This window comes from Musa acuminata, chromosome BXJ1-7 (assembly GCF_036884655.1).
Source record: "Musa acuminata AAA Group cultivar baxijiao chromosome BXJ1-7, Cavendish_Baxijiao_AAA, whole genome shotgun sequence".
Lineage (NCBI taxonomy): Eukaryota > Viridiplantae > Streptophyta > Magnoliopsida > Zingiberales > Musaceae > Musa > Musa acuminata.
The window spans coordinates 10,924,151-10,934,096 of record NC_088333.1 but is presented as its reverse complement, the minus strand read 5'-3'; the positions used below and the strand labels follow the sequence as shown (position 1 = coordinate 10,934,096).

At 49.2% G+C, this 9,946-nt stretch overlaps 4 protein-coding genes across 6 annotated transcripts; 3 read left to right on the top strand and 1 right to left on the bottom strand.

Annotated features, from left to right (window-relative positions):
* Nucleotides 1-206: 206 nt before the first annotated feature.
* Nucleotides 207-1,921, top strand: LOC135678782 (3'-N-debenzoyl-2'-deoxytaxol N-benzoyltransferase-like). Its single transcript, XM_065191933.1, has 2 exons — nucleotides 207-1,150; nucleotides 1,257-1,921. The coding sequence occupies exons 1-2, from the start codon at nucleotides 327-329 to the stop codon at nucleotides 1,777-1,779; spliced, it is 1,347 nt and encodes a 448-aa protein (XP_065048005.1). The 5' UTR covers nucleotides 207-326; the 3' UTR covers nucleotides 1,780-1,921.
* A 182-nt stretch (nucleotides 1,922-2,103) lies between these two features.
* Nucleotides 2,104-5,085, bottom strand: LOC103991627 (nudix hydrolase 15, mitochondrial). 3 transcript variants are annotated; one of them, XM_009411133.3, is made up of 4 exons: nucleotides 4,615-5,083; nucleotides 4,361-4,503; nucleotides 2,646-2,765; nucleotides 2,104-2,548 (listed from the first exon to the last, which is right to left on the bottom strand). In XM_009411133.3, exons 1-4 carry the CDS (start codon nucleotides 4,997-4,999, stop codon nucleotides 2,363-2,365), a joined length of 834 nt encoding a protein of 277 aa, XP_009409408.2. In that variant the 5' UTR covers nucleotides 5,000-5,083; the 3' UTR covers nucleotides 2,104-2,362. The 3 variants fall into 3 exon arrangements, with proteins under 3 accessions (XP_009409408.2, XP_065048008.1, XP_018684694.2); XM_065191936.1 differs by having other exon boundaries at nucleotides 2,413-2,548; nucleotides 2,646-2,847; nucleotides 4,615-5,085; XM_018829149.2 differs by having other exon boundaries at nucleotides 2,413-2,548; nucleotides 2,646-2,838; nucleotides 4,615-5,085.
* A 119-nt stretch (nucleotides 5,086-5,204) lies between these two features.
* Nucleotides 5,205-8,724, top strand: LOC135678783 (transcription factor PCF5-like). The gene has a single exon (XM_065191934.1). It carries the CDS (start codon nucleotides 6,132-6,134, stop codon nucleotides 7,305-7,307), a length of 1,176 nt encoding a protein of 391 aa, XP_065048006.1. The 5' UTR covers nucleotides 5,205-6,131; the 3' UTR covers nucleotides 7,308-8,724.
* On the top strand, nucleotides 8,076-8,618 carry LOC135680156 (RING-H2 finger protein ATL39-like). Its single transcript, XM_065194143.1, has one exon. The coding sequence runs from the start codon at nucleotides 8,076-8,078 to the stop codon at nucleotides 8,616-8,618; it is 543 nt and encodes a 180-aa protein (XP_065050215.1).
* Nucleotides 8,725-9,946: the final 1,222 nt, after the last annotated feature.

The window sequence follows — 9,946 nt, the reverse complement described above, 5'->3', positions numbered from 1 at the left end:
ATCTTTAGTATCGTAATTTTTATATTTAAAAGATTATATTAGGATCTTTATATTTATGAAAGTAAAATATTTAATTTTATTTCTTTTCCTATATCGTTAATTTTTTTAATAAAAAAATCATAATTTTTCTATTTATCACTGATTAAATATTTTATTTTATTAAGTATAAAGCCCGTTTCGCCACTTCACCTACCATCGATCGTTATTGGCACTCCAGTATCCACTTGGACAGCTTCAAGCCCCAACGCATCCACCCAACTCCGCCGAACCTTCGCTTTTGAGCTTCGCTCCCGAGGCTAAGCGAACTCCACGAGAAAGAGGAGAGTATGGTGGAAATTCAGATCTTGGGCACCACCCTCGTCTACCCTTCCTCGCCCTTCCCTTCCTGCCACCAACCCCTCCCCCTTTCCCACCTCGACACGGACCGCATCCTCCACCTTCCGTTCCGCACCCTCCGCCTCTACGCCCCTTCTCCCTCTCCCTCCGCCGCAGACCCTGCCGACATCGTCGCCGCCGCACTCTCCGCCACCCTCCCTCTCTTCTTTCCCCTTGCTGCCTCCCTCTTCCGCCGCCCCTCCGACAATCGCCACGAGGTCAGGCCTCCCGCCACGGGCATCCCTTTCACCCGCGCCGCCTCGCCGCTCACCCTCGCCGAGCTAAGCGCCCGGCCCGGATCGCCCCTCCTCGACCGGTTCGCGCCCGACCCGGCCCCCGCCGAGGCGCTAGCCCACCCGCTCGCGATACAGGTCACTCGGCTCGCGTGCGGCGGGTTCGCCCTCGGCGCGTGCGTCCACCTCGCCCTCTGCGACGGCGCCGGGTTCACCCAGTTCCTAAGCGCGGTGGCGGGCTTCGCGCGCGGGGCTGAGCGACCGGCGGTGGAGCCTGTCTGGGAGCGGGCCGAGCTGCTGGGACCGAGGAGTCCGGCTCGGGTGGAGGTGCCCCTGTTCCGCCACGTCCTGGGGTTCGACGGCGACGTGGCCCGCTCCGGACCGTACGACGTGGTGGAAGCGAGCATCGAGGGTCCGCTGGTGAGGGAGTGCTTCCATGTGAGCGAGGCGTGCATGGAGCGACTCAGGAACCGGCTCGCGGAGGAGGCCGGTTCTAGCTGCACCACGTTCGAAGCTTTGAGTGCTTACATATGGCGCGCCAGGTACGTCCGTTTCTTCTTCTTCTTCTTCTTCTTCTTCTTCAGAGGTTTCACTCTGTTGGAATGGTGCAAATGGGAACCTTCTGCTATGAGAATCCTGTTAATACAGGATCAAAGCTTCAGGAACTCCCCAGGACGAGGTCGTGAAATTGGTGTACTCCATGAACATAAGGAGACTACTTAAACCGGCACCGGCACTTCCCGCGGGGTATTGGGGCAATGTCTGCGTCCCCGTGTACGTCCAGCTGAGCGCCAGAGAACTAATGGAGCAACCACTGTGGGAGACGGCAAGGTCGATCAAGACAAGCAAGCAGAGTGTGACGGATGAGTACGTGAGGTCCTACATCGACTTCCAACAACTCCATTACGCCGAGGGGATCACAGCCGGGAAGCGGGTGAGCGCCTTCACGGATTGGAGGCATTTGGGCCACTCCGACATCGATTTCGGGTGGGGTGGTCCGGTGAGCGTGATGCCGCTCTCCTGGAGGTTACTTGGCAGCTTAGAGCCTTGTTTTCTCTTGCCTAATGGCGCAGATGAGGTGGAGAAGAAGAATGGATTCAAGGTGCTGATTTCTTTGCCTGAGAAGGTGATGCAAAGCTTCAGAGCGGACATGAAGATATTTGCGAGCTAATTCCATGGGAGATATCATGCTGAGTGTAGTACTGTTATGATTTGATGTACTGACTATTTGATCATCCTGATTCAGCTGCTGTAGTCCTATTAAGTTCACTAGCACATTGAAGCTGGAAGAATCCAATTCAGTCATTCATGAATGCCATGGTAGATTCAAATCTAAATACTATATACTTAATCGACAAAGTAACAGTTCACATCAACCACATATCATTTTATTATGTTTCATCTCAACATGTCAGGATTGCTAATAAGTTAGTGAGAAAAGCATACATGCAATGTATCTGATTGCCAATACTCTTTCTTACATCTGACAGGAAGATAAAAATAAAATTAGCCTGCTTATTTATTGATTAGCTTCCCAGCTTTAAGAATTTTAAGACAAGGAACAACTTCACTGGCCACATTATTGATAATTTCCATCAATTTCCCCTTGAATGAGAACATAAGAATACTGCAGACAGATTCAGAAAGCCATTGAGAAATTTACAATTAATACTACAGTTATATTTACTGCTTTGTCATCATAATGGAATTTGAGTAGCTGGAACCAAAGAATTCCCATTGGTAAAACCTGGGATCTATAGTTTAGAAATTTGCTCGATGAAAGAAGGCGGCCTCCGATATACAACTGAGGCAACACGAATTAGAATTCCAGCAGTCAGACCCCATATCACAAATTTCTTATTTCCTGCTATGTAATCAAAGTAATGAACCAGATAGTTGACTCCCATCCAGTCTCTTCCCTCTGACCTCCGGTTCTCATCCTGCAAATACAATGAGTAGGACCCTTAAAAACAAATATTTAAATCAAGAATGGTGTATTGACAACTACGACAAAATAATAAAATAAAATAAAGATACCTTCAAGAACATCTCCAGAGGCACATCGAATATTTCATCCACCTCAGAGGTGTTTGCAGCCGGTCTGAATGCCTGCTTGTTTGGAAGTATGCCGATTACAGGGGCGACTCTCAGAAGATGCTGTGATGTCCAAAGCAATTAAAAGGAGTTGGGTCACTGGTATGGCGAATACAGGGATGAGTCTCGAAAGAAGCTGCAATGTCTAAGGCAATTAAAGGGAGTTTGGTTGCTGCAAGAAGCTGAAGTTACAGACACTTCTTCATGTTTAATAGATGAACCCGGGATAAAGTAACAAGCAAGGACAACTTATTACTCCCTAAGATCCAAGCCACAACCTCTAGGCAATTGATTGCTTCAGCATGAGCACAAACTTGCATTTAGTTGATCTGATCTTATTCAAACACAAAAGTGCTAATACTTTGGCACATCTTTATATTTTTGTGGTACTTGCAGTCGAGATGTATATCACCTATCCTGTACATGATCCACTTTAAAAATGCACATCAAATAATTATCATTAATGGTATGTGTATTATGCTTGTTGATGGTACAAAGTGTATCAGAGAATAAAGCTTTGGAAAACCTCACTAGCAAAATAAGGATCCTATTCCAATCACAAACATCAGCAATAGAATCTATTGCTTGAGGTAGCCACTTCTTTTTTACCTCCAAAGCTCCTGAACTACATAGTGAATGATTGAATTTATGTAACATCGGGTGAGGAGATCATTCAAATGAGGAATAATGTTTGTGTAGCTTTTGTCTCTTATATTATTGGACCATGTATCATCCAATTGATTTGCCATCAACCAATCAATTTAAGTAGATAAAGAAATGGATTATGTCCAGTATATAGTTCCCCTGCAACATCCTTCCCCCAACAACAGATTACTGAAGTAAGAACAACCCAGAAAGCTCAGCAACAAATGCAACTTATAAGTATTCAATTACTAAAGATTTAGGAGCTTACTATTTAGAGCCGCTTTCTTACTACTCATAATCCCTTAAAAATTAAAAAAATAATATATTATTATTTACAACCGTTTTAATTTTGTTTTTGCCCTCATCTTTTTCTTTTCGTCCTTCTCCACAGCTCCTGCCTGTGCACCCTAAAGGATCGTTTGCAAAGGCCCGGAACATAACATCTTCAAGGTTATTGCAACTGACTTAGAAAATTATTTCTTCTTAGTTATTACAGAACGTACGTAACCCTAGAAATATTAAATCATTATAACAAACGTTAAAAACTATTTCTCACTTCCTCCTCTTCGATCTTCAATTTGTCTCATTTCATCATCCGTCTTTTTCTCATCATTTTATGACACCCTTGGCGATTAAGAGGATGAGGAGAAGAATAAGGAAAAAAAAAAGAGATTATAGGCAAGGAGTGAAAAGATTTTATTATAATTAAGTTATAAATTAAGGAGATATATATGTCTATTGATGAACGGATACCTTAGGAATATTCAAATTTCTTAACGTAGGGTTGTAAATAACAAAAAAAAGGGATTGCAAATAGTAATATTCACGATTTAAAGTATGCAGTCATAATAATTTTCAAGTGCTCCTACCCCCTGTTGCCTGCTCAATTTCAGCATCAGATCAATATGTATTTGAAACTATGTAGACTGAATTGATGATAAATTGAGCAAATTTGCTTATTAACAGTTGAAGAATATGACAATTATCTTTGAGATTGGTACGACTATTGATACCTTAGATAAGAAAGGTTCGAGGACGGCGACGATGGTGACAAGGGACGGATCAAGCCCAATCTCTTCTTTGGCTTCCCTCAATGCCGTCTCCCGGTCGTCCGCATCGCCCTCGTCCGCCTTGCCCCCTGGAAGCGAGACTTCACCTGCACCCACATCCCAAAATTGGGCGAAAAGGTCACACCTTCCATCCCCAGGCTGAAGGTCCCCCTATTTAATGGAATCAAACAGGGTTTATAAAGGGAGAATAGAATCACCGGAGTGAGTGGAAAGGTTGGAGGAGCGCTTGGTGAGGATGACGCGAAATTCGCCGCGGTCGCCCTCGAAGAGGCAAACGAGGACCGCGGCCCGCTTGGGGGCGAGCTTCTCCGTAGCACCGCTGCCGGTGAGGTGCCCGGCGGCGGCGGCGGCGGCAGACTCCGGTAGAGCCATGGCGGAGAAGACCTTGCCGCGGTCATCGACCACGGTCTCGTCGGCATCGGAGGACAGGGGAGAGGGCCGGTAGAGGCGGAGCTGCTGGGCAAGGCGCAGGAGCCGGTGGCTGCTGCGGCCCGACGCGGCGAGATTGGAGAGGGCGTTCTGGTTTGGGCCGGGGGATGCCGCCATGGCCGAAGCTCTCGTCAGCGCCGACCTCCAATTCATGCCGTTTCATATCACGGTGGTATTCCACAGGGAACGGGAAACGGGACGTGTCGAGCAGAGATGCAATGAACCGGACCTGACCCGCCAATAAACACGTCGTTGGTTTTGAAGCCGGTCCATTAGCTAGCGGGTCGGATTGTGCTGAAAGTGATCCAATTAAATTAGATTTAGATTGGACGATCATTGGATCCGATTAAATTACAGTTGACGACGGTGGCTTTGGGAGAAGAGAAGGGGAAAGGACGAATGTAAGGCGGTTTGGCAATGGAGTATTAAGGACTCAGTGGAACAGCAAAAGGTGTAGAGACTCACTGACGAAAGCTACAAAGGAAACGACAGAGACACAGAGAAACATAGATCGAGTGAGGAACGTTGCGCTTTTTTCTTAGCTCTACAACGACTCACTGAGAACTCGGCAGTCTAAGGCTGCTGATGTTGTTGGGGTTTTGTCTGGGAGATGGGTGCGATCGTAAGGATCCTTTAGCTGTAGCGCTTGCCCTCTCTCACCTCCTCCTCCCTCTCCCTCACTGTCTCTCCCTACCGTCTTCCCAAAGCTGGCATCGACAGGTTGGGTTCTTCTTTCGTATATTAGGTGCAGGCCCACCCGAAGCTTTCTCTATCTGCTTCCCTCCAACGAAAACCCAAACCCTCTTCTTCCGCCGGTTGTGCTTCTCCTCTTGAAACAGTCTCAGGTCGAAGATATCTACTTTGTCCTCGGCCGTGCTGTTGATCACCTTGCAAGATCCGAGCTGAAGTAGCAGTGATAAGTCCCTGTGCTCCTTGTGTTCCTTTTAGATGTTTTAATCTCAGAGAGGATTGTGTTGGTGGTGGTTTAAGAGCTGAGGTAATGGGTGTTTGGATACATGGAGTTGGACGTTCAGAACTTTTGGAAGAAGCGGCAGGAGAAGCACAAGAAGCGGGCGGCAAAAGGAATCTGAGGTCAACAAAATCTACTACTAGCCGTAAGTCCGTAGGATCGAAGGCTGGAACAGGAATGTAAGACGAAGGAGAAGGAATTAGTATCTTCCGCATTCAATTAGATTCATCATATGCACCACCAGCTTGTGTTTTCCTCCTTCGTCTTCAGCTGCCACGGCTTCGTCGTCCGAGTACGTCCGCCTTCCTGAGAGGGATGGGGAAGGGTCATAGCCATCACGGCCTCGGTTACAACCAGCTCAGTCTCCACCACCATCAACAAAGGCCCCAGAACCGTTCGTTGAACGACTGGGTGCGGGGCGGCTCGGTCGGGGAGATCGTAGAGGTGCATGCCGGCCACATCGTGCGGTCCACCGGCCGCAAGGACCGCCACAGCAAGGTGTGCACCGCCAAGGGCCTTCGGGACCGCCGCGTCCGCCTCTCCGCCCACACTGCAATCCAGTTCTATGACGTCCAAGACCGCCTTGGCTACGACCGTCCCAGCAAGGCCGTCGACTGGCTCATTAAGAACGCCAAGGCCGCCATCGACAAGCTCGCCGAACTCCCTCCCTGGACCCCCTCTGCTTCCAACCTCACCGCCCCCCACACTGCATCTTCCTCCTGCCGTCCTCCGCCGTCCGATCAATTCCCCTCCACCGAGCAGAGCATGACGGAGTTTAGCGGGGAGCCATTTGCAGTTGGGGCTCCGCTTTTGGACTCCGAAACTCTTGCCGATGTCATCAAGTTCTTCTGCCCCATGGTGGCTTCTGCTACTGCGGCTCCATTTGCTACCCCTTCCATCAGATTAGACAGCTACTTGTCAGACCTTCCATCACGAACCAGTAGCCAAGCTCAAGACCTCCGCCTCTCCCTCCAATCCTTCCAAGACCCAGTCTTTCACACTCTGGAATCCGGCCACCAGCAGCACCACCACGCCCAATGCCTCCGGAGCCCAAATGCTGCCACGTCCGATGCTCATTTCTTGAGCTCCGCCAATTTGGCATTCAACGCAGCCTCTGTCTCAACCGGTTTGGCCGAACAGAACCAGCGGATTGTCCCATGGAATGTGGTGGAATCGAGTGGCCGAGGTGGAGAAGAAGCGTTCGGTTCGGCGGTGCCACTGCACTCGGTGCTCGGCCAAAGCCAGCTTTTCTTTCAGAGGGGGCCCCTTCAGTCCGGTAACTCGCCCGTGGTTCATGCCCGGGAGGACACTGTCGACGCCGGAGCTGATCACCGGGTGCAAACAAAGGTTCATCCATGCACGTCACCCATAGGATTCAAGTCCGTTGCCAGTTTCTCAGGGTTCCACATCCCTGCACGAATCCAAGGGGAAGAGAAACACGACAGCATCACCGACAAGCCTCCCTCTGCTTCCTCTGCTCCTCGCCATTGATGGATTTGAAGATGAGTGCCTCTTTTGGTGATCTTCATTCATTGCTTTACCATTTCGTGTTCTTCTCGACCATAGATCGCACACCAACAGACTAGTACAACTTTTATGTCCCGTTTCTGGTTGAAATCTCAAGAAAGGATCTCGTCAAGCACATTCTCTATGACTCCCTGACAGATAAGATGGAAGTGGATGATCAACGTTACCGATTCTTAGATGCGCATATGGCTTCGTAGAAGAAGCCCCCAGCTCGGTTCCTCATTTCTCACTATCATCAACAAGACAACAACCAGTTGAAGATCGAAACCAACTTTGTAAGCTATGATTGCTTCCTATATTTTATTTGTTGTTCAGATGTACATCTTCCGTGTATCTATCGAAGTATGTGTAGGTTGGATGTGCAACTAAAACTCCGCTGCGTGCCTGCAGAATAATCATGGAAAAGGCAAACAGCCGTAGAAATATACCTTCATAGCACACTGTTTAGCTACTTTCCAAATTGTATCATCTCTCTCATAAGATATATATACTTTATGTTCTTTTCTAGGCGAAGGCTGAGCTCGACCTATATGTATCTATCCCTTTCCTTCTAATTCCTAAATATAAAGCACGAATCAACGGAGATTCCTATGTGGATTAGAAGAAGAAAGGGTTACCGTTCTTATCGCACCGAGTCGAGTCAACTCTATGTGGAAAGATAGAAATGCCTCCACGGATGCCATCACTCGCAGATAAACAGCAAGGTGAGTTCTCCACGGCGAAGCGATCCTTATGGCAGACCAAACAGCCTGCTGCAATCTGAAAGCCACCATCGAGCTCATCGGCCTCTCCTTCAGCGGCTTCGTCGTCCTCTTTGTAGTCTTCGTCTACGTCCGGTACCGTCTCCTGCCTCAGCTTCCTCCCGCAGGCCCTGCCCATGACCGACGACCCAAGGCTGGCCTCGATCCCTCCGCCGTCGCCGCTCTCCCTTCCTTCGCCTATCGCCATGGTGACGGCGACGGCAAGGGCAAGTGGACGTCGCTGGACTGCGCCGTGTGCCTGAGCACGGTGGAGGAAGGGGAGACGCTGCGGATGCTGCCGGCTTGCCAGCACACGTTTCATGCGGAGTGCATCGACCGGTGGCTGCTCTCCAGCTCCACGTGCCCGGTCTGCCGGACCGAGGCCGACTCCAGCGAGAGGAGTGTTGCGAGTTCGTCTGCCTCCTCAGCGACGACCATCGGAGAGACGTCGTCATCGTCGTCTTTTCCAGGGATGTGGTCGGGAAGAAGGCCACTGCAAGGGGATGGAATTCGAGACTTGGAGAATAATCTGTAAACATCTTGCAATTATTTCCTATTTGTTGTTGCGTATTGCAAAAAAAAGGAAAATTAATAGCAGAATTCCAGTCTTGATGTTCTAATAAACAAAGAGTTCTATACCATGTCTTCTTTCCTTTTCGTTTTGTGTTTCGTCAACGAGGGTTGTGCAGTGTATTGATAACTCACACTGCGACAAGAACAAAAGTGTTTCAACAAAGTAAAATACTTAAAAAAACAAAAACAAACAACTATAATATGACATAAATTCTTCATTTGCTTTATATAATAAATGCATACCGATTTGCGCAAGCTTAGGGATCAAAAAGTTCATCATTAAGCCTATCGTGTAATGGCCCAAAACGCTTTACATAGCTAAAACAAGCTTATAAAAAAGCAGGTTAACAATATCAGGATTAACTAAGCAACATAAAATATGCCTCTATAATCCAAATAAAAAAATAATAATGATGAAGAAGAAGAGAAAAAGAAAATGAGAGGGAAAATATTCATCCGAGGAATCTGTCAATAGTTGAGCCAACTACACACACATCGACCTAAAATATAAAATTTGAAAGGGGTCGGGTTAAGCTCCCGAACCGACCTGTGTGCAAGAACCAGGGCGAGGTCACACCTTTCTGACGCCACGCCAAGGCTCCACCCCTCACACTACATCCCATCCGGACAGCTTCGACCGACCACCCCAGCTGGCCCAAGGAGCACAGTGCCAGATCCTCGCACATTCGGACCTGAACTAAGCCACATCGGCCCCGAGCCCACGGCATACAGTTGCCCCTCGCAACAAATTGGCGCTAGAAGGAGGGCCCGAATGTCGACTGATCAGCAGACCCACTTCCGCGAACCCGTAGCCACGGGGTCACGCTCGGTCAGGACCCCAAGGGATCACCCCTCGCAGGAGGAGCTCCGAGACGAACGCCCCGCCACAACTTCGGAGCGATACTAGCGGCTATTCAACGACCCGGGCTTGTCGCTGCCCGACGCCCCCGTCGGCCCACCATCAATTTCGCCCGAAGTCTTCCACGATCTTGCCCACCAAGTGCGGGCGCTAGCGGGTGTGGTGCAGACTATCATCCCGCTCGTCTCCCAGCCAACGCCCCCACATGCAACCCGGCCTCTGCAACAGCGAGAACCCGCCCCCCGGATGCGCACGTCGCTCAACGAGCCCCCTCTGTCGCCTTAAGACCAAACGGCCCGGCTCGGGGACCGAGAGGCGAAAGGCACGTCGAGTCACCCGGAGCCCGAGCGGTCGTCCGCAAACCCGATGAAAGCCCTGCAAGCCTAGTTGCGTCTCTTCAACCAACGCCTCAACGAAGTGCAACAAGAGAT